Source organism: Denticeps clupeoides, chromosome 18 (genome assembly GCF_900700375.1).
Source record: "Denticeps clupeoides chromosome 18, fDenClu1.1, whole genome shotgun sequence".
In the NCBI taxonomy this organism is placed as follows: Eukaryota; Metazoa; Chordata; class Actinopteri; order Clupeiformes; family Denticipitidae; genus Denticeps; species Denticeps clupeoides.
In genome coordinates this window covers 18,900,060-18,923,067 of record NC_041724.1, presented here as the reverse complement: position 1 = coordinate 18,923,067, position 23,008 = coordinate 18,900,060, and the positions used below count along the sequence as shown (strand labels likewise).

Sequence of the window (23,008 nt, the reverse complement as noted above, 5' to 3'; positions counted from 1 at the left end):
AAGCACCACAGCGTTGTGGTGAACAGTTATAACTCCCTTCCAGACCCAGACCAGCTCTTCACGCTGGAGCACCACAGCGTTGTGGTGAACAGTTATAACTTCCTACCAGACCCTGACCAGCTCTTCACGCTGGAGCACCACAGCGTTGTGGTGAACAGTTATAACTCCCTTCCAGACCCAGACCAGCTCTTCACGCTGGAGCACCACAGCGTTGTGGTGAACAGTTATAACTTCCTACCAGACCCTGACCAGCTCTTCACGCTGGAGCACCACAGCGTTGTGGTGAACAGTTATAACTCCCCTCCTGACCCTGACCAGCTCTTCACGCTGAAGCACCACAGCGTTGTGGTGAACAGTTATAACTTCCTACCAGACCCTGACCAGCTCTTCACGCTGAAGCACCACAGCGTTGTGGTGAACAGTTATAACTTCCTACCAGACCCTGACCAGCTCTTCACGCTGGAGCACCACAGCGTTGTGGTCTTTTCCTGACCCAGATCTTCAGGGACCTCTGTGAATGTGCACCCCATGGCAGCTCCTGACAGCTTGAACATGCTGCCAAACCACGGTGCATTAATACAGCTTCACTAAGAATTCTAACGCAACTTTTTATATGCAGCATAAAAGTAAAAAACTACATGCAGATGCAGCGTTATCTTCACTTCACATGAAAAAACCATTCGCTGCTCCCGGTCCTTGTTCTTGTCTGGAAACCAGGTTTATGTGGCTGCTCTCCACCGATTTAGTCCAGAATTTGCTGCTCATGTGGTTCAATCAGCGCCAAATACGATGAAAGAAAGAAGATTTTAGCACAAGTTCCTGTTGAGTGGAGGAATTACCTGAGAGCGGAGTTTCCGGAGCCCACTTCATCCCCGGGTAGAGGAACTGGAAGGAGGAGCGGACCTCCTGGCAGCCGGGCACCTGAGCGCCGGGGCAGGGGGGCGGCAGGAGGGAGAAGGCGACCAGGAGAAGAGCCATGGTGCTGGTGGTGGTGGTGGTGATGGACATCAGGCGACCAGCAGCCAGGCTCCGGGAACAAACTCCCGCGTCTGAGGAGGAGAGAGCCGGTGAAGACGGGGTCCGCGCCGGCGACGCCGCACTGGCGCCCTCTACAGTCCCAACGCGGAACTCGCCGCTGGTGACGTCACGCCGACTGGAGATGAACAGCCTTTCAGACGTGATCAAGCGCTCTTCAATGCACTTCTCACACGAACAATCAGATGGCAAATGGATTTCTTTTCTCTGAAGTCGAAAATTTCAGTATGCCCGCAGTACAGTGAGACATTCCCTGAAAGACAAAGCTGGTTTCTCTCAACATTAATGCACAAACAAAAAACTTGAAAACTATTTTCAAGTCAAAAAAGATCAAATTATTTCTAAAGTGTGTAGTGATTGTCACATGTGATACACAGCAGCACAGCACACGGTGCACACAGAAAAATTTGTCCTCTGCATTTAACCCATCACCCTGAGTGAGCAGTGGGCACCATGACAGGCGCCCGGGGAGCAGTGTGTGGGGACGGTGCTTTGCTCAGTGGCACCTCAGTGGCACCTTGGCGGATCGGGATTCGAACCAGCAACCTTCTGATTACGGGGGCGCTTCCTTAACCGCTAGGCCACCACCGCCCCTGCCCCTGGACAACTTCACTTGTTCAACAGAAGTTGTCCAGAACCTGGTGCGACAAACAAGGTAAGAGGGTGCTCTTTTAAGAAGCAGTTGAAAACCCACTTGTTCAAAAAGTATTTCAGATGAATCTAACACTTACACACACTGCACACGTTGTAAGTAGCTCTGGATAAGGGCGTCTGCCATATGCCGTAAATGTAAATGCCCAAAATATATATAAAAAAAAATTTTCTTCGTCTAGCACTTAACAATTTCCGAGCATGTTCTTTTTCTGACAAGTTAGGCCTTATCAGGACTCTAAGTTTTTGTAAACTCAAAATCTATAGAATCCGAACAAGAATTGCTGGTGTTCCTCCTGTAAGTGTCTGCTAGGTAAAGTAAGGTAAAGGATGAAAATTCCATGTGTGGGGAGTGTAGTCCTTCAAACGCACAACGTTGAAAAAAAGTGAAAATTTCATATACATACACAAAGTCAGGAAGATAAAGAACAGTGAAGTGAGGCGATTCGAACCCACGCAGGCAGGAGTCTGCCACGGCATCATGACACAGATTGGAAAAGGAGTTGCAAACATTCCTCTGCCGTTAAATGATATTGAAGTGAAGTGAAGTCAGTGACATATTTAAGATGGTTCGAGATGTATTTTCTAGCAGGAAGTGGTCATCAGAAGATTGTCCCCGACACCATTATACCACCAGCAGCAGTCGGAACGACTGAAACACAGCAGGATGGAGACCAGACAACGTTCCAATCTTCATTTGTACTCATATATTTTGTCTGAAAGTTGAGTCGTGGCAACTGGACTTTCTTTCTTTAAGGTAGATACATTTCATTCTGCATCCACAGAACTTTGTCAATCTGAGGGAAGTTGGCTTGTGTCCACAATTTTATCCTCCAGGCAGGGGGAGGGGGTGGGTGGATGTGACGGCCCCGCCCTGGCAGCTCCTCCAGACCCAGAGCAGATAAGTTGTGTCTCCACCTCCACCTCTGTTGAGTGATGGTTTGTTCATTTGCACATGCAAAGCTTCCCTCACTCCTCTCTCAAACCACCTATCTTCTCTGTCCAATATTTTCGTCCAAAAATGAGTGTCCTTTGTCCTTGTGGTGAAGGTACACAGCTGATTCTGGCCCTGAGGTGTTGCTCCTTCTGTACTGGGCCAATGGACAGATATGTGGTGTTCCCTAAAAATCCTTTTCAGTCTTTCAGACGCACCAGTCATATATGGAATGACCAGGTTCTTCTGTGGTCCTTTTCCTGTTAAATCCTGTTAAAAGTCCCACTTGGGATATCCACAGGTTTTAAGAGCCGTCTTCAGATGGCTGTCTTCCTTAGTTCTGGCTTCTGTGGTGGTGGGAAAGTTCTCTGCTCTATGGTACAGAAGAAGAGCAATGTAGTGGATGCTGTCCAGTGCAGTGAAGAGTGCTCCGAGCTGTACATTGAGGAAATATACTGTTCACCCCCCTCCCCTGCTTTAGTTTCACTTAACAAGCCTATTGAAGGAGGGAGTGAGGTGAAACGTCTCTACATAAGAAAGAAAGTCCAGTTGCCACGACTCAACTTTCAGACAAGTTCACCTGGATGACTGAGACACCTGGATGACTCTCTCAACATCAACACTACATAGGACAGAACTCTAATACACTCCAGCACTTTCACTCACTCTGGACTCCTTGCACAAAATCTTTGTGCTTTTTTTTTTCTTCTTTACATTGTCTTTCACTCATTTGCACGCCTTCACCCTACCTGTTACACATATATTTTATGTTAAAGATGTGTAATATTTGGTTATGTTTGCAATATTTGCATATTGGTTTTCATTGTATACTTGCAACATTTGCAATACTGTGGTCTGTAGCAGTCACAAAAAGCATTTCACTGCATATCATACTGTGTATGACTATGTATGTGACAGATAAAATTGGAATTTGAGAATCTTCACAGACATACTCATTTATTTATTCATCATCAGCACAATGAGAAGAACCAAAATAGGAACCAAATTAGAGAAGAAACCAACATGATACTAATATTGACTTGAAACATGAGGAAAATGTATAAATAAATCAAATACCAAAAATAATAATTCATTATTATTTGGGAACACAGAAGAAGGATTGTCCTCTATGTGTCCTCCAGCCACCTAGTTGTAGAAGGAGCTTTAGTGGATTTCCAGCAAAAAAGATCATTTGTACGAACTTCCAGCCTTTGCTGCTACTGCATTTTATATTTGCACTGAACATGCAGGATCTTCATAAGGATCTTCATCAGATCTGTTCAGAAATTGCTACATCAACAAAAAAACACAATAATTGTTGAGGATTTTGGAATGAAACAAAACCTCACCACACTTTTTCCTGTCTATGTGTGGCATGTGAACTGTGTAAGATTTTGGGCTGATGCAGTTGCTGTCAAGTTCTATTTCATATGCAATGATACCAAACATCCAATGGCAAAAATCACTCATCAGGACTAATTCCAGAGGGGGGCATTAAAAAAAGGGTGCTGCTGACACTTCCTCAAATGTCTCATATATCACATCACGCTGCTTAAGATAACAATATATGTTGTCTATGTGAAACATGCCAGAAGTGTGGTGATCAATAACCAGTTTTAATGCATTAAAACCTCACTTCAGCCATCTGGTGGGTTACAGAAGGCTGCTGTGCAAATGTATGCCAATAAAAACACCTTGCCGGACAAGTGTCCTCCAGGACCGGGTGAGCCCTGTTGTAGACCGCCGTGGGATATTTGCATGGATTTGCACAGTGAGACAGATCTAAGATGTCTCACCTCAAATTCCGAACTGCTGAGACCCTAATAAAGAACTAGTTCACTCATTTAGTTACAGTAAAGAAAGACACACACACCCCTACACATCTCTACATCAGACTACTTCATGACCTAAAGTTCCCCAGATCGGCCAAGTTCTCAAGTTCTCCTAAAAAGCAGCTTCTTCATTCAAAATGTCGATTCGTGCGGTTTATTAATTCATCTCCACCCAAACATAAATAAATAAATAAAAATACACAGCCCCGATCAAGAAATGGTGTCAATCGACATAAATGTTAGTTTTGTAGGTTTTGTTGAACGGTTTGTGAAATTGGCGAATCTGCTGCCGCAGGAAAACTTCCAGGCGCATGCGCAGTTGGTCCGAACCCGCGGAGTTGCGCTGCTCTTCGTCGTTTTGGGGGTACATCTGCCGAGTTCCAGCTCGGCCATGGGGGCTCCTTACGACGGGAAGACCCACTGGGTGGAGGACTTGTTTCGGCCGCACTTCAGCCGGCAGGAGGTCGTGAGGAGCCTGACTGCGCTGCAGCCTGCAGGCCTGGACCCTTCTCGGGCCGAGAGGAGGAGGAGGATGTACGAGGATCTTCTCGCCCAGCCCAGTTCCCCAGCGGGGGAGGACGAGCAGAGCTCCACCATCTGGACCCGGGCCGAGGTGGCTGCTCTGATCGGGGCGCTGCGGCGGATGGAGCTGGACCGCTGGACGGAGCAGATGCAGAGGAGACGCATGCAGGACACGCTGGACGAGCGGGACCAGCAGCTGCTCCTCTCCAGACAGGAGGCCGAGGCCCTCAGAGCCCGGGTCCAGGCTCTGGGGATCGAGATGCAGAAGAAGGTGGAGGAGACAGCCAGGTATAGAGAGGAGCTGCAGGAGAAGGTGGAGGAGACAGCCAGGTATAGAGAGGAGCTGCAGGAGAAGGTGGAGGAGACAGCCAGGTATAGAGAGGAGCTGCAGGAGAAGGTGGAGGAGACAGCCAGGTATAGAGAGGAGCTGCAGGAGACCAGGACGGAGTGCCGCAGGTTATCTCGGGAGATGGCAAGGCTGAGCCAGCAGCAGAAGGCAGAAGATCAGACATGTGCAGAGGTGGCCGGGACGGAGCAGGACGAGCTGCTGTGCAGGCTGCAGCAGGAAGTGGAGGACGTCAGGGCCGAGCTGGAGGCAGAGAGACGGTGTCACCGCCGCAGTCAGACAGCCCTGGAGGTCCTGCGTAGACACTTCACAGGTGGACTGGTCTCAGAGTGGGACTAGACTCTGATGTAGAAACTCCCATAACCCCCCAGTTTCTACCTTGTACACTACAAATGAACTGAGGCACAAAAAGAACAAGTCAGTGTTATGGTTCATCTGGTTTATTTTTTGCTCTGTACTTTCTAATTAAAATATTTTTTACACATTGAGGTCTGTCCGAGAACAGCAAGTACATTTGGAAAAAAGGAAAGGCACAAGAAGATCTTAGTGAACATCCACAGCCAGCGCTGTGATGAAGGGAGATGTAAGCGGAGATACAGTAGTAAGCAGTAACCTGGTCAATCACGGTTGCGTTTCTGGAATAATAAGGCATTCCGGACAGGAGCGACCTTCATCAGAATTCCTCTCGCTCTGCTGTGTGGTTAAAGCGCTCATATTCATCAGTACAGCTGATGTATAAGAAACTAATGAACAAAATCTTAAGACACACACACATATATGCATGTATGATGTGAGTGGATGGAGTAAATTTGAAAAGAAACCAGGTCATACCCACCCCACAAGGGCAAAAGATTTGAATCAAATGTTATAATGAAGTGGAACACGGCTAACGATTCATTTCCAGACTGGGTTATTAAAACTACAACCAGAGTAAATATTAAATGCAAAAACCTAAGTTTAGTATACAGCATCTAGGAAACGAACACCTACGAGGTATGTAAAATGTGCAAAGAGGTTACATAAATGAGAACGTCAGCTATAGCAAGCACTTTTTTTTTTTTCCCAGTAGAATCGACAGGTTTCTGTACCCCCAAAACCAAGCCGGCTCCCCAGCAAGGTCCCCGCGTCCGGCTCAGTCAGGTCTAAAGGTGAAATGGTCCTCTTCAACCTGCTCCTGGAGGTGCTTCCAATGAAATCACACCACGCACACGTACATCGCTCAGCTGTATTGACCTGAATCCTCTGCACAGCTCATACAAAAAAAAAAAAAAAAAGATAATAAAAACAAGATGAAAGTTGAAACTAGACCGAGTAAGGAGTTCAACCTGGACAGATGCGAGGGGGAAAGAAGAATCATTTGTTAAGTGCGACGTGAGACATTTTTACTATGGATTAAAAACCACACCCTTTCAAAGCCCTTCCTATATTGCAGTGGGCCCAGAAAACAACATCCACCACGGGTTCCCGTCCTTCCTCCGAGAAGAACCAAGCGGCTCTCCTTCCAACGTACACTTTTAGTCAAATTAGAAAATAGCTACAACCACAGACAGGAAAAGTTTATGTTGAAGAGCTCCCAGCCAGCCCCAGGAAAATACAGGTTCTCCATCATCATCATCATCATCATCATCATCATCATCCCAGCCCACCTCCCCAGGCCCTCCCGTCCCTTAAGACTCCGGCGCAGGCCTCTTCAGGTCGCGGATCTGTTTGATCAGGTAGTTCTTCTCGTCGCAGAACTGCTCGTCTTCGGAGCGGTCCGTCTGGAAGTGGCTGAGGAACTCCACCAGCTTGGCCTGGTTCTTCAGCAGGATGTCCATGACTGGCTGGGTTTTGTTGGGATTGGCAACAAACACCTGAGAAGCGACATCAATCATCACACGGCGTCCCACAAGGACTGGCCGGCCACGCATGGTGCAGACATCTGAAGAAGACGCACCTTGAAGACGTGGAACGCTTCAAACTGGATGTTGCGGCTGTTGTCCCGCAGCAGGTTCATCATCAGCTTGAGGTTCTCGGCATGGCTGATGTATCGGGTCATCACCGTGAAGTTGTGTCTGTCCAGCAGCAGCTCTCCTAGAAGCTGGCCGACGCCACCACAAACAAGGTCGGAATGAAGAAAGGCAGCGCAGCCCAGCCCACCGCGAGACAGCGGTCCACACGTACCTTCAGAGACTGCCTCTTGGTGACGTAGTTCTCAGAATGCAGCAGCTTCTCGTACTCTGTGAACACCTGAGGCGCCATCCAGAAAGGGTTAGAAAGCCTGCAGTGATCACGTCACACGTCACCTAATAAACGTCACACCGGAGCACCGCTTACTCGGTCATAATTCGTCTCCAGGAAGTCGGCGCACATGATCTTGTGTCTCGTCAGCAGATCCTGATCAGAGGAAGAATTCAGACGTCAGAGCAGCCGTGGCGTCTCCACCGTCACCATGACAACTCACTTTTACATCAGCAGCAACACCGAGAGAAAGGAACGACCTGCCGACCTTAAACGACGCGAACGCATCGGAGGCGATGTCGAACGTGGACAGCTCCACGTAGCGGAAGAAGCAGTAGAACTCCTCGGAGAAGAGCACGGTGCGCGCCAGGGGCTCGTGGCGCAGGCACTCCCTCAGCATCATGCCGCAGTTCAGCGCCACCTCGGGACTCTCGTACCTGAGGTGAATACACAGCAGCACAGCGCACACAGTCAAACGAGTCCTCTGCATTTAACCCCTCGCCCGGCAGCTTTGCTCAGTGGCACCTCGGCGGGTCGGGATTCGAACCGGCAACCTTCTGATTGCAGGGCCGCTTCCTTAACCGCTAGGCCACCACTGCACACACGCGTGCACACGCACAGCATCGACTCCCGGGCGTCATGGAGCGTATTGATCCGCGCTGTCCCGCGGCTCGGAAACTCACCCTTTCAGCAGCATGAAGAGGATCTGCGAGTGCGAGGAGATGTACTCCACCGTGGGCGTGCGCGTGCCGATCTGGCGCCGGACGATGTTGCTGAAGAGGTGCACCACGTCCTTCTTGCCCTGCCGGGGGAGAGCAGGCGGCTCGGTGACACGCGGACAGGGCGGCTACCTTCGGAGCGCGGCCGCACTCACCTCGAAGTCGATCCGTTGCAGGTTGGTGATGAGGGCGATCAGGAGGTTGGTGTTGTACAGCTCCTGCGCCAGCTGGGCCACGGCCTCCGTCTGCGGCTCCTTGTCCACCGTCCCGCAGAGCACCTCCTTCAAGGAGGACAGGTTTTTGGACACTTCCTCTGCAACCTTACAAAGGGGACAGATGCCACACGGCACACATTACAGATGACAGACGTTACCGGCCCGGCCCGCCGAGGGCAACGTCTTACTTTTTCACACTTCTTGCTGTCCGAGGTCTCCAGCTTCTCCAAGTGGGCCACGTTATCCTTCAGACTCTTCACCAGCTCGGCTGGGCTCTTCTGAGACTTCCCGAAGGGAAACGGCATGGCTGCTGCAGGGTTTTAAAGCAAACGAGAGGTCATCTACGCACCACTTGCTAAAAATGACGAAAACCGACGAAACGAGACGCTTATCGGGGAAGAGATGAGAAGCCGAGATACGGCGGCAGCTGCATGGGACCTTCATTCTGTCGCTTGTGTTTACAGTCGAGCTTTGTGGATTTATGAGAAATGTCCTCCGTGGGGCCACGGCGCGGCCATCCTGCCATAACTCAACAACAGCAGCGACAAAATGAAGCCCCGGAGCCCCGGGTCGGACCGTGGCGAGCCCGGGCTGAGCTGCCTCGCCGGGGGCCCGAGTACTCACCAGCCTGCGGCGGGGACGCTGAACTATAAAGAAACGACGCGGTTCGGATCAGGAGTTTCTCCGCATGGCGACAAACTTCCCTTCCTGTCGCAAGCTACTTTTTATGGTGAGCAGTAAGTAGGCTAGCTGCGTCGCTCTCGCAGGGAAATACGCGGCCCGCCCACTGCTCATACGTCACGTCCGTTGCAGCCAATCACCTGAAAGCACCGTGACTCAAGCGGCCTATCACGGCTGCGCAGATCTCCAAATCATATTATTCGGTGTTTGGGGAGTATTGTTGCCTAGTGATCAGCGATTTAAAAAAAATCTCATTTGAACAAATTTAATACAAATCTACTGTTGGCAGTTTTATTGGAGACTAGTAGTCTAAATGTTATTATCACATAACAAGACCCCAGTTAAGCAACCGATGCCAGATATTGTTTAGGGCGAATACAAGGCTTAATGTTTTTCAAATTCAAATACAAATTTTATACAACAGATTTTAAAACCAAACGAAATTAATAATGTTGACATTGTCCTTAATATCTTAATGAATTCGACGTGATCGTTTTTGACATCAAACGAGGACAGTCCGTAAATTAACAAATGCGCTCAAAACGTCAGCTTCTTATTAAACAATATTCACAACCTGACTTAGATATGAAATGCAGGTGAACTGATAATACGATGTAATGACCTGTGACGGTAGACTTTATGGAAGTCTGCTCGTTCTAATGGTTTAGAAGTCAGGAAGGCGACGTGTGCGCAGCTCACACGATCTTGATGGGACGGGCGCACGGGGCGTGGCCGCATGCTGGTTGCAGTGCGTGACGTCAGCAGGACGCAGCGCGACGCAGCGCAGCGCAGCGCCGGACCCGCCAGTGCGCCCTGCTCCGCGGGAGACGGCGGAGAACGCGCCTTTTCGCCGCCGCACGACTCGCAGCCGGACGTCGAGGCCGGGCGCAGGGAGACGGTGAGTAGCGGGGCGCGGCGGAGGGCTGGCCCTGGTCGCGGCCGCCGCGGGCCTGCAGGGGCCGAGCCTGGCGGTTATGGATGTTATTGTGAGGCGGAATCTCCGCGGCTGGACGGACACCTTGTGGCCGCGTTGTTGCTCCGTGAAGGCCGCCATCGCTGGCCTTTCTTCACAATGCTCCCACGGCGTGTAACAGTCACGCCAGCACGACCATCCCACGGTTCCACGCTGCCTGTCCCCGAGCAGCCGTGTTAATAATGCCCACGCCGGCCCCGATCTGCTGTGTGTCACCACGGCATGTTGGGAGGTAGACAGGCGACGTTCCACACATAAACACCATCTCTTCATCTGCTTTAAATGGTCCATCCCTGGTTCCGTGGAACTCCCATCCCAGCAGGGCTCTTCATCTGCTTTAAATGGTCCATCCCTGGTTCCGTGGAACTCCCATCCCAGCAGGGCTCTTCATCTGCTTTAAATGGTCCATCCCTGGTTCCGTGGAACTCCCATCCCAGCAGGGCTCTTCATCTGCTTTAAATGGTCCATCCCTGGTTCCGTGGAACTCCCATCCCAGCAGGGCTCTTCATCTGCTTTTAAATGGTCCATCCCTGGTTCCGTGGAACTCCCATCCCAGCAGGGCTCTTCATCTGCTTTTAAATGGTCCATCCCTGGTTCCGTGGAACTCCCATCCCAGCATCTAACAAACCAAAATCCGTCACCCTCACGCTGTAAGGTATCAGTCAAAGCCCATTAGTGGATTCTGCATGGCGGTCCGGACCTTACCGACTTGTGACCTGGTGATGCTGTCATGTCTCCTGTGCTGAGATGAACTCTTTCTCCATCCTGTCTGATTCAGAGGGGTGCCCTGCTGACACACGTGGGAGAAGTGCCATGTCTGGACAGAGGAAAGGAATGGCGGCTCGACTACGAAAATGTGCCTTCTGTCGAACCAACCGGGATAAGGAGTGTGGGCAGCTGCTGGTTTCCGACAACCAGAAGGTGGCGGCGCATCATAAATGCATGGTGAGGAGCTTCGGGCCAGGATGGGGCTGCTGTCATGTTGAGGGCTGTGTTTTTGCTGACGTCTGCCTGCTCCTTCGCAGCTTTTCTCGTCTGCGCTGGTGACGTCTCACTCAGAAAGCGAAAACATTGGCGGCTTTTCAGTCGAAGACGTCAAAAAAGAGATCAGGAGGGGAAACAAGCTGGTGAGTGTTGGTGGTTCAACCCATGCTGCACCCATGCTTCTCCATGACTGGTTGGCAGTCTTTGTTAACCCTGTAAATGCTCTTCACCCAGATGTGCTCCCACTGCCATCGGCCCGGTGCCACCATCGGTTGCGACGTGAAGACGTGCCGGCGGACGTATCACTACTATTGTGCCCTTTGGGACAAAGCCCAGACTAAGGAGAACCCTTCCCAGGGTATCTACCTGTACGTGGCCTGATATCTGCACCATCTGCGGATTTGTTTTTTTTACCGCTCGCACTTCACGTGGTTTCTTTTCTCTCTCTTTTCCCCCCATTTAGAGTTTATTGTCGCAAACACAGAGATGCCACGCATGATGATGGAGCCAGCGATGGTAATTTCTCCCCCCTCTGCAGTTTTAAGGCCCAAGAAACGGATCACATTGTCTCCATATATTTCTTTTCAGATGACCAGGAGGGTGTGGCAAACGATTCAGACTCCTCCCCTCCAAGGAGCAGAGGACGGGGTCGCTTTGAGAAAGGGCGGATGAAGGGAGTTCCAAGGAGTCAGTCGGATGATGCCCGATCCACGTCCTCACAGGGCGTAGAGGACAGTGAGAGTTCGTCACATGTAAGAGGCTCATCTGCTGCGCACCACCTTCTAATGATCGATTAGATCCTTCAGCCAGAACTTCACCACACACTTAATACTGATTTAATACTAATGTTGGCATCAAAGCATGGACAACAGAAGATATGCTGACTGTGGAGGCCTGATCAGTGTGCACTCTGGGTAGGACCCTCGTCCACATGGACGTTCGAAACGAAACAGCTTGTCTACGCCCGACTCTGCACTGTTTTGCCGGTTTGGCATTCAGTCCGCACTCACCTGATGCCACAAACGGCCGGTTCAGACGTTCGTGTGCGTATTTACTCTCGTCTCACGACTTATCTGAAAAAAAAAAAAAGTTATGAAGAATAATTGATTGGATTAATTGAGAGTGAAGTGATTGTCATTGTGAAACACTGCAGCACTGCTAATGGTCACACAACGAAATGTGTCCTCTGTATTTAACCATCACCCTTGATGAGCGCCCGGGGAGCAGTGTGTGGGACGGTGCTTTACTCAGTGGCACCTTGGCAGCTCGGGATTCGAACCGCCAACCTTCTGATTACAGGGGCATACTAGGCCACCACTGTCCCCTGAAATGGTGAGACCAGTGCCGGTTCACACCTCTAGGCAGAACGCAGAGCTCATACACGGTGTTTCAGCTGAAGACCAGTCAGGATTCCCATGCTGACACGGTTCCAACACCAAAAGCTCCTATAATATAAGAACTGGATTTTGAATTTGAATGACAATGGAAGGTAATGGAAGGTGTCCTCGTCCAAAGAAATAAATGTTCTTTTATATCGTGTATCCGTCATTCACCTGGAGAAGACAGAGAACCGTGATGCACTACGGGAAAGAGGCAGTATGCTTTGGTCAGTGTGCCTGCATTCTGGGGGATTTTTTGCTAAACATTGTTGCTGACCAAGTACGGCCATTCATGGACCAAGAAGGGAACCGGTCTGAAGAGTTGACTTGTCCTGGTCCTCGCTATTTACAGGATTACAGGACCTGCTTCTGACTACAGATACTACATTACCAGCGCTGCATTTTAACTAGAATTTCTATGCCACTAAGCAAAGTCATTATGATCGAATCAATCAAGTGCTGCGCTGCATCAGTGCATCAACGTGAAAGTGAGTGTCATTGTGATACACTGCATCACAGCACATGGGGACACAACGAAGTGCATTACGTGAGCAAAATTAATTTCAGCACCTCTACTTCTGACACCTTCCTATTAGAACCCATAGGAACCTTTTTTGAGTATGTTCTCTATTGGACTGTCCACCTCGGCTGTTCAGGGTCACTGGTCTTTCGTCCTTGGACCACGTTTGGTAGGTCTTGTCCACTGCAGACCAGGAACATCACCCAAGAGTCAAGCCATCACAGTGTGGCCCTTGTCATTCAAACCCTCAGGCTGGACCATTTTCTACTCCCGTGTGTCGGATGCTGTGTGAAGGATTCTGTAACCAGTTCCTCTCTCTCTGCGTCAGCGGGACCGGTCTCCTCTGAGAGGAAGCCCCAGCGACACGGGTCCCCGCTGCGGGTTCTGCCATGCCGGTGAGGAGGAGAACGAGACACGGGGGGTGCTGCATACAGACAATGCCAAAAAGGTGGCTGCCCACTATAAATGCATGGTGAGTGTGAGCCACAGGGGACTCTGTCATCAGTGGATTTCACTAATGCAAGATTTTAAATCACTAAACATTTGTAACCATTTATTTCAGTTTTTTTCAGTTGGAATAATCGTTTGATCAATTAAGAGGGCGTAAATGAAAAGCGATTGGGGGATCAAACCATTGTTTAATTAATCTAGTGTTCTGCTTTTTTTGTGGAAGCTTTTTTCTTCTGGGACAGTCCAGCTCACTACCACGTCTCGTGCAGAATTTGGAAACTTTGATGTCAAGACAGTCATCCAAGAAATCAAGAGAGGCAAGAGAATGGTGAGGTTGCCTTCGTAATATACCATCTGTCCATGAAAAATTAATATTTGGCATTGAAACAATGAACTTCTGCAACGTCTCAACTTTTACTTCCATCCAGAGTTGCATTCATTTGTGCAAAATAAAAAGATTCTCAATGGGCTAATGTGGTCATTCAGTAGATTCAGGTAGTCAGCTGAACTCATAATGTTGCTAAACCTCGACCTGACCAGCTGCAGCCACCCCGCAGGTGTGCACGGTAGGAGCGGTAGGAACTGATGATGCACCATCACTCTGCAACGGGAAATCTGGACCTCCTTCCATGGCTGTTTAGTTCCCTTCACATTGTGTGGAAATGCTCATTCTGTTGAATTTTATTTTTATTTTCTTTAACCACATTACTTCTGTGAAGATCCTTCCAGCTTTAAATGACACGTTGTGCCGTCTTCTCCTAGTTTTAGTAGCTTCAGAAATCTCCATGCATGTTTTCTTTGATTGATGCAGGTCAGTAATCGGACCCTTGGGCAGATTAACCATAGGATGTGTTTAAGAAACGAGAAGCACTGCATCACTTGGGGTTAAATAACTTGTTGGCAGCTCGAACATAATAGTCCCTGCAGTAATTCTCCGTGCTTTATTAAATGAAGGTAGTGTATTGTAGGACCTGTGTTTCATTTCTTGTTCCAGCTCTGTTGTCGTAATCCTCGCCTACTCTGTAGTTAGATCTTCATTTTCTTTGCTCCTCAGAAATGCACGTTGTGTGCTCAGCTAGGTGCCACTATTGGCTGTGAGATTAAAGCCTGTGTGAAGACCTACCACTACCACTGTGGCCTGCAGGACAAGGCCAAATACATAGAGAACATGGCGAGAGGAATCTACAAGTAAGCGCTGCTGATCCACACCGCCGGCATAGTCCGCATCTTCATCTAGCTGGTGCTGAGTTGAACCTGCTGAACGTTGTTTTTTAAATTGGACTTGATCTATCTTCCACATTGTGTCTATATGCAGTTACGGTGCACGGTACAGTATTCCCACGTTTTATGTTGCTTCCTTATTTTACCTCAATTCTATATATCTCATACCCAATAATGAAATGTTGGACAACCACGCCACACGCCCCAGCATAATCACTACTGGCTGTATATCCACTCAGAGAACTTCGGGCTCATTTACGTTTCTTCCTGGTGCTGTCCGTATGAACAGGCTTTACTGTAAGAACCACAGTGGGAATGAGGAGCGGGATGAAGAGGATGAGGAGCGTGAGAACCGCAGCAGGGAGAGGGCTGCCGGCCTGCCCTCACAGGTCAACGGCAACTAGGTGAATCTCCTCGCTACCGCTAAACCGCGTTTTCTACCGTTACACTACCACCTAACTCTGCTTTTCTCCCTTTCAGATACCTGTGAAGATCCAGGAAGGGTCGGGTGGGGGTTAAAACATATTTTTATACCGTGTTCTTTTAGCTGGTCGCTCCGACTGCGTCCGATTTCCTCTCTTTAAGAAACATCACTTCCCCTTCACTCATGTAGTCCTACCAAAAACCACTCACACTCCACGGCTGCCCTGCTTCATCAGTTCTCATGGACATTACACGAACTGAGGACACTGGGACGAGGAGCTCCGGATCCCTTCATCACTTCCTCCAACGAGATGGCCTTCAGATTCTCTTGATTTGTTCTCTCTTCCAAATCCTTAATAACTTGATTGCTGTCACTTTTGTCCAGAAAATGTCTTTTTCTTTGACCCTTTTTTTTTTTAAATGTGTATCAATATTTTACTACTGTGTTATCATGATTAACTATACCTGTGGCTTCCTTTATAGTATGAGACAGGATTAAAATGGTCCGCTAGCATGCTTTTTTATTGACCTGTTGTCTGCTTGAGCTCATTTTGGGACAGTAGAATGAGAAGAAGTGCTGGTGAAGGCCCGGTCTCCTCTCCTAAAACCGGGTTTGGGGTCTGTAGTATCTGAGAATCTGGCAGAATCACTGGCCGCTGCTTTTTATTAAAGATCGCCGTACGGTCCTTTTAATGTTTCTGTAGGACAGTGTAGGTAAGATTTCAGCATATTTAACACACAAAGGAGAAGATATTTTTTATGACCTTCATTTGAAGAAGTATTATATTTTTGTATTATGTAATAATAGGTTTTTATTTGCCATGTACACAGTCATACACGGTATGATATACAGTGAAATGCTTGTGCGACTGCTATTGTCCTCAATATTACAAATATTGCAAATATAAACAAGTATTATAAATGGTATGTTTTTAAATTATAAGTAATGTAACGAGGTTTACGGTGGAACAGTTTACAGCTACGGTTACAGTGGAAATAACTGTCTTATTTATTGATAGTTAAGACAGAAATGGGCCATAAAATAAATACATGAAAACAGTCATTGAGACGGAAACGGGGAATAATGTATTCATTTTCCCGCTAGCCAATCAGCAGCGTGCGGAGCGGTGACGTCACAGCGCAGGCCGGTCAGCCCGCTGCGACAACGTGCCGCGCAGACATGGCTTCTTCCTGCTCCTGCGTCGTGGTGAGTGTCTGGGAGTTTTCACCGCGTTCCGCGGCGCCGCATCTCGGGGTTCAACTCTGACCCCGCCGTGACCCCCCTGGGTGGAGGAGGCGCGCGGTTCTGCGGGTCACGCGTGGCGCGGTACCCCATTAACCCCGAATCCGGCTCATTCGACATATTCGGAATGAATGTGCTGTTTTTCGCAGGTAAAGAGACCGAGTTTATATTGACGACATGTATCAGTGCTTTATATATTCTATATGCTCTCGTACCTGGAAGTCGGAGGTCACGACGTGCGCGTGCCAGGGTCAGAGTTCACGTCCTGGTGTCCGTGGACCCGCACCGTTAAATCCGGCTCAAAATGGACTCCTCGGTGCATAAATCGCCTTCGTTCATCTGCTTCTGGGGGATGGAGTTGTGGGTAATGGAGTTAGGGCCGTCACATGGACACCAGCAGATTCCTGCTGTTCCATCACAGAAGGTAACCATGAGAAGGCCCTGAGCGCCAGGAACGTGTTCCTTCCTCATTTCCTGTTGCCTCTGGTGGTGGTGGCGGCCCTCCTGCTAACTGTTATTTTCCTCCATCTGGCACCTTCACCGCTGCGTTTGACATGTTTCTGTGTCCTCAGATCAGCGACGATGAACAGGGTTACGATCTGGACCTCTTCTGTATACCCAAACACTACGCCACCGATCTGGAGAAGGTCTACATCCCACATGGACTGATCCTGGACAGGTCCGTTCTGTTCCACCATTGTAAACACCACACCATGCGCGTAATAAGAGCTTATCACTTATTTCATACGGTTCTACTCATCATGAGCAGACGTGAACTGCTGGCCTCCCTCTAGCGATCAGCGTATGAATGAAGATCTTGATTTCAGCCCTTCCCAACCCTGCTTCCAGCAGCTGTGTAATAAATGTCAACCTGTTGGTTAGTCTAGCGGGCTGAAAAGCTACGAGACGTGAAGTTCCTCTTCACTCCAGGAGGCCAGCTTTCCATTCATGGACGGACTATCAGCAAGAATCTGGTCCTCATTGTTCCAAAGCGGCTTCTGCTCCTTAATTATTAAATTTGATTGTGCTCCTCTTGACACAGGACTGAGCGGCTTGCGCGGGACATCATGAAGGACATGGGCGGTCACCACATAGTCGCTCTCTGTGTGCTCAAGGGGGGCTACAAGTTCTTCGCTGACCTGCTGGACTACATCAAGGCCCTGAACCGCAACAGCGACCGCTCCATCCCCATGACCGTGGACTTCATCCGCCTCAAGAGTTATTGTGTAAGACAATAATAATTTAGTGCATGGATTCTATCTACCGAGCGGCAACATTTCACAGATATTTGTTGGTCCATTTTTTTTCGTTTGAGGATGATAATGTTGATAATGATAATGCCGTTTCTGAGAGGCTCTGATCAATATCTTGCAATGTTTTTACCACCACGATCATCCTTCGAATTTCCTTTTCTAGAATGACCAGTCCACAGGTGAGATTAAAGTCATTGGTGGAGATGACTTGTCCACACTCACAGATAAGGTACGAATCCGCAACGCTTCTGCTGAAAAAGAACTCGCACCAATTCCCAGAGCGTGTTTTAAATTGTTCCTTTTTAAGAGGGGCCGCTTTGTGTTTGACCAACGCCATGGGTCACATTCATAAAATTGGCTGTAGTCTTTTAGGGAAGTGGTGGCCTAGCAATTAAGGAAGCGGACCCATAATCAGAAGGTTGCGGGTTCGAATCCCAAACCGCCATAGGGCGCCTGTCATGGCTGCCCACTGCTCACCAAGGGTGACTGTTAAATACAGACGACACGTTTCACTGTGTCGCCGCATTGCAATGACGATCACTTCACTTTCCTGCTGAAGATTCAGGGCGTGACACACACAGATCAATTCCTGTAACGTGTGGGCTCTTTCCACTGAAGTCTTCTAAATGGCTTTTTGCTTTCTTCACAGAATGTTTTAATCGTGGAGGTGAGTTTTTTTTTTTTTTTTTTTTGTATCATTTTTAATGTCATTCTGCAAATTTCAATGTCATGTATCTGCATGTGTTAATTTTTTTACTTCTTATTGTGCCACAAGGATATTATTGACACTGGAAAGACAATGAAGACGTTACTGAAACTTCTGACTCAGTACAATCCAAAGATGGTCAAAGTTGTCAGGTATTTCATTACTTATTTTCCTCTAGACATGTAGCAGGCCCATGTGAAGCATTAACACGGTGTTATTTTCTAGTTTGTTGGTGAAGAGAACTCCAAGAAGCGTTGGGTACAGGCCGGACTGTGAGATAATTTTTCTATGGTTTTAATATGATTTCTCATGAGCTAATGCTACATAACTCCATTTTCCCTTCTTGCATTTGGTTAACTATTTCCTGCTTTCTTTTACTGACCAGATATAGGATTTGAAGTTCCTGACAAATTTGTGGTTGGGTACGCACTGGATTACAATGAGTACTTCAGAGATCTGAATGTAAGGTTCTATAAGGAATGTGCGCGTTACGCGTTTCCACCTTCAGGGCATTATCTCACATCGTCTCTTTTTTTTTTTTCAGCACATCTGTGTCATCAGCGAGACCGGAAAGGAGAAATATAAAGCGTGAAAAGGCCAGCTGCATGTTTTCACTCCTCAGTTCTCATTTCCTTTTTTTTTTTTTTTTTTTTTTTTTTTTTTATAAATGACCATTTTATATCAGTACTGTACGTGTTATTGCTATCACAAGGCAGGGTCAGAGGTACCTGCACACAGCTCCCTGGTGCAGTTCATAATGTTCCAACTATCTGTCTTTTTGGAGCAAGGCTTAGTGCACATCAAAAAAAGTGCTTTGAAACAGCTTAATTTATTAAATTATGATTGATAATTTTATATAGTTTATTTTTAAAACATCATAGCATAAATGATAAATCTTGATGACCATTCAGCTAAATGAACTTGCAATTAGATCCTGGGACGCTGCAGTAAAGAGGTGGTTTTAGCTCTATACTCCTGGTACATTTCATAAAGTCGTGATAAGACTGTAGCTTATTTCCAAAGATGATTCTTCTGGGCATGATGCATAACAGAACGAAACTGTTCAGCATTCTCATTTACACCTCGATGCAGGGCCACCACATGAACAGGAAAGGGAAATTGTGCATTGAACATCTGCGTTTATCTGTTTAAAATTCCAAGTAGTGGTTTCCCAGTGTTCACATTCACATTAACAGGAGAGTTCTGAACCTGTATTTTTTTTATACAATTGTTGGCACATATTCTGTTGCAAGAAATACATTCACACACCATTAACCTTCTGTGCATGACAGAACTGTAACTTTGCTCTGTGCTACGCTTATTAAACTTTAATTTCAGACTGTGTCTCCAGTGGTTTTAACCACTGTCCATAAGCAATGACAATAAATCATAATTAAATTTGATATCTGGCCTGATGGCAGCATTAAACTGTCTGTGTTGGGTTTTTTTGTAGATTTTACTATGAGTGTTAGTGCAGTATGGAACCGTGATGAGTTGCTCGCTGTGGCCTGAATAGTCACTGATAAAAACTCCCACCAAAGGGGAAGAATCCGAAAGCTGGCAGTGGTGAACCAAGCCGTGATTTCTATGGTGTCCACTGCCTCCACCCTGTTGTGGATCGCTGCTGTCACATTAGACGAGACACTGGTGTGGAAGACATCTTTTCTGCTTTATTCAACCTGGCGAGTGATGGTTCTAGATGGGATAAAATGGATGAAAGCCCAGCCTTACCCGTGGGCTTCAGTTCATTTATCCAATCGATTTGTTTTATATGTTTATTTTATAATTAGGGCGGTTAATCAGAAGGGTGCCAGTTCGAATCCCGATCCGCCAAGGTGCCACTGAAGTGCCACTGAACAAAGCACTCTCCCCACATACTGCGCCCTGGGCGCCCACTGCTCACTGAGGAAGCAGAGGACACATTTTGTTGTGTGCTGTGTTGCAGTGTATCACAATGACAATCACTTCACTTTAAAAAAAATAAATAAATCATAATAATTGTCCTGTTTAGCTTCTAGTCTGATCTCTAATGTACTGACTTCTTCATCGGAGCTTGTGGTGTACTGGTGCGGCATTCCTGATGGGTGGCAGTATCCTGGCAACTGGCAAATTGGACAGTAGAAGGCTGTTCATCTCTGGTCAACCATTCTTGAACTTTGACTTAATTGACTTAATGGGGCAGTGGTGTCCTAGCAGTTAAAGAAGCTGACTGAGGTCCCCTTGATGAAGGTACCGTCCCCACACACTGGTCTCCGGGTGCCTGTCATGGCTGCCCACCAAGGGTGATGGTTAAAATGCAGAGGACACGTTTTGTTGTACAGATTATTAACCTGTATTAGACAGATTAGTATAACCAGCAATGTTTTTCATAAATTGACCCACAAAATAACTAGTGTGTAATAAAATAAATAGTGACATGATCAGTGGAAATCTTTGTCTGAATGCAGAGCTGGAGCAGTTTTGTAACCATATGAAGATTTCCATTCAGATTGTCTAGTAGTTGCTTCAGTCTTTTAATTAGAATTAAAATTACTTGTTTATATGGGAATACACAGGCAATAGCTGAAAAATGGGCTTGTGTAACTGTTTTGTAATATTTTTTTTTTATTTTAGCTGTGTGAAACATCCCCAATAGCAGATATATTTTATGTCTGTGCTGCAAACGTTCTCTTATCAGACATTCCACAAACAGGGCGCAGGGATATTTTTCTTAGTGAAGGAATCTTTATATTAATGGTGAGATAAAGCTTGTGCGACAGATGTCGATTCTTTGAAAACTGATTTGCTGAGTAGGACATACCAAAAGCCGGCTGATACGTTCACAGTGAATTTCCCGCGCTGCAATTATTCCAGTGAATCTGTATTTTGTCCGCAATACACGTATGCTTTCAGTTTTCAGTAGCATAGTCATCATTAAAGAAAAGCACTGACCCAGTGGAGACCAGTCCCTCGATAATTCTATTCATTCCTATGTGGTTGTCCTTGTAGATCAGTTCTCTTTTCCTGCACCTGTCATGTATGGTCCCATACCTCCATCCGTTTTCTATTCCTCCACGTCCCCGACACCCACCCGTTGCACCTTTACATCACAGTGTTTTTATGGTCTTTTCTTGTTCTTGCCTCCTGCACGAGGTGTTTAATGTCTCGTTTTTATGTTCTTTTCTCGTACCTTACAGTATTGACTGTAAATTTGTGTGTATTCTGAGGATTCATTTTGACTTGTTATAACCCACTCACACAAACTTTAATGGCGCCCCATTCTTAATCCATAGGCTTTACCAGTTGAAACTGTAACAGGGTTGAGGAGGTTCATGGGGATATTTGGCATTTATGTGGTCAGGCACTGATGTTCTACGAGAAGACCTGAATAAAAGCCTCTGCTTGAATTTCAGGATCGTCCACACTCATCCCTGTTTTTATGGATCTTGTTTGCTTGCTTGTCTGCAGTCATTTTATAAAAGAATAAATGCTGTTCCCTGCGTTGAATTTGTGATATCAAGGAAGCATTATAAATGCTTTCACGGGAAGTAAGGGTTCAAGCCCAACCCCTGACCATCAAACCCACTCCATGATCCCCTTCCATTCTCATTAGGCAGATGAACAGGCAAACGTGACTGCTGCCACCGCATGTGGTACGGAAGGCCTGAATGCAGCTCCTTGGCCATGGAACTCCAACTCAGCAGAAAGCTGCCATGTGCGGACCCCATTCTCATCTGAATGCCATGCTGGAGTTCACCGGGTCCCTGAAAGCAACCCAGCTGTCACGAATGCTGGAAAAAGTGACTTTGTCAGAGGGGCCGGGCCGCCACCAGATGCATACATATCAGACATAAACATTACACTGTTCATATTTAAAGTAATATAGAAAAATCCATAATCTCCAACCCTGCAAACCACCGCACCCAAGTACTCATCCTTTTCTACTTCATGATCCCGCTGGAATAAAATGTGCTGAGGTTTGTGCATTTTGTGTGCGTGTTTAATGATTTGATCTGTTTCTTTATCTATAGCAGTAAAAAGGAATGAAAATGCATGTATGAAATCACATAATAAGTAAAACACTTGCCTATGAACCAGAAGACCCAGGTTCAAATTCCACTTACTACCATTTTGTCCCTTAGCAAGACACTTAACCCTGAGTGTCTCCAGGGGGACTGTCCCTGTAACTACCGATTGTAAGTCGCTCTGGATAAAGGCGTCTGGTAAATGCTGTAAATGTAAAATGTAAGTTTTTCATGATATTGACTAGTTGCTGGATTGTTAAGGTGAATAAAACAGGAGTGGTGCAGCAGGCAGGAGATCCGTCCTGAGATCTTTAGAATATAAGAAAAATACGCCGTTCTGTTACAGCGCCTATAAAAACGCGTGATGAGCCTGGAGCTTCTTGGCCCTCACTGCTCGCCATACATCACCGGTCGGGTCCGGGTGGAGATCCTCAGCTCCATCTGCGCCTGATGCGCCACCTGGCGGTAACGGCAGGCGTCACAGGAAAACTCGTGCACTTATAATGATGGCCAATTATTTGGGCAATTCGGTACCGATCTACGGCGGGCCCCTGATCTAGGTGTAAGTACTGAATTCAAGGATTTAGCAGAGGATATCCATATAAATTTAGTAATATAGTGGATATAGTCTTTAATTGCCCGCTGATGGTTAAATGCATAAGAATACTCTGTACTACGCGCATGCGCTCTGAAACGA

The 23,008-nt window shown here is 47.3% G+C and overlaps 4 protein-coding genes across 9 annotated transcripts in view; 2 read left to right on the top strand and 2 right to left on the bottom strand.

Annotated features, from left to right (window-relative positions):
- The window catches only part of gpc3 (glypican 3), an 81,601-nt gene extending 80,566 nt beyond the window's left edge, over nt 1-1,035 (bottom strand). For all 3 annotated transcript variants that reach the window (XM_028959854.1, XM_028959856.1, XM_028959855.1), the window contains exon 1: nt 840-1,035. In XM_028959854.1, the coding sequence (XP_028815687.1) occupies nt 840-1,008 (169 nt within the window). In that variant the 5' untranslated portion in view covers nt 1,009-1,035. The remainder of the gene's footprint in view (nt 1-839) is intronic.
- A 4,709-nt stretch (nt 1,036-5,744) lies between these two features.
- On the bottom strand, nt 5,745-9,826 carry cab39l1 (calcium binding protein 39, like 1). Its single transcript, XM_028960955.1, has 9 exons — nt 9,099-9,826; nt 8,663-8,784; nt 8,415-8,579; nt 8,224-8,342; nt 7,809-7,977; nt 7,637-7,696; nt 7,484-7,549; nt 7,257-7,400; nt 5,745-7,173 (listed from the first exon to the last, which is right to left on the bottom strand). Exons 2-9 carry the CDS (start codon nt 8,777-8,779, stop codon nt 6,988-6,990), a joined length of 1,026 nt encoding a protein of 341 aa, XP_028816788.1. The 5' UTR covers nt 8,780-8,784; nt 9,099-9,826; the 3' UTR covers nt 5,745-6,987.
- An 81-nt stretch (nt 9,827-9,907) lies between these two features.
- Nucleotides 9,908-15,633, top strand: phf6 (PHD finger protein 6). Of its 2 annotated transcripts, none has more exons than XM_028960315.1 (11): nt 9,908-10,053; nt 10,907-11,073; nt 11,154-11,255; nt 11,347-11,480; nt 11,576-11,628; nt 11,701-11,864; nt 13,340-13,483; nt 13,685-13,789; nt 14,516-14,649; nt 14,972-15,086; nt 15,163-15,633. In XM_028960315.1, the coding sequence occupies exons 2-10, from the start codon at nt 10,942-10,944 to the stop codon at nt 15,084-15,086; spliced, it is 1,083 nt and encodes a 360-aa protein (XP_028816148.1). In that variant the 5' UTR covers nt 9,908-10,053; nt 10,907-10,941; the 3' UTR covers nt 15,163-15,633. The 2 variants fall into 2 exon arrangements, with proteins under 2 accessions (XP_028816148.1, XP_028816149.1); XM_028960316.1 differs by lacking the exon at nt 9,908-10,053 and adding an exon at nt 10,521-10,783.
- A 584-nt stretch (nt 15,634-16,217) lies between these two features.
- hprt1 (hypoxanthine phosphoribosyltransferase 1) lies at nt 16,218-19,730 on the top strand. Of its 3 annotated transcripts, none has more exons than XM_028959532.1 (9): nt 16,218-16,312; nt 16,921-17,027; nt 17,391-17,574; nt 17,765-17,830; nt 18,251-18,268; nt 18,377-18,459; nt 18,533-18,579; nt 18,693-18,769; nt 18,852-19,730. In XM_028959532.1, exons 1-9 carry the CDS (start codon nt 16,286-16,288, stop codon nt 18,897-18,899), a joined length of 657 nt encoding a protein of 218 aa, XP_028815365.1. In that variant the 5' UTR covers nt 16,218-16,285; the 3' UTR covers nt 18,900-19,730. The 3 variants fall into 3 exon arrangements, with proteins under 3 accessions (XP_028815365.1, XP_028815366.1, XP_028815364.1); XM_028959533.1 differs by having other exon boundaries at nt 16,243-16,497; XM_028959531.1 differs by lacking the exon at nt 16,218-16,312 and adding an exon at nt 16,504-16,772.
- The last annotated feature ends 3,278 nt before the right edge of the window (nt 19,731-23,008 follow it).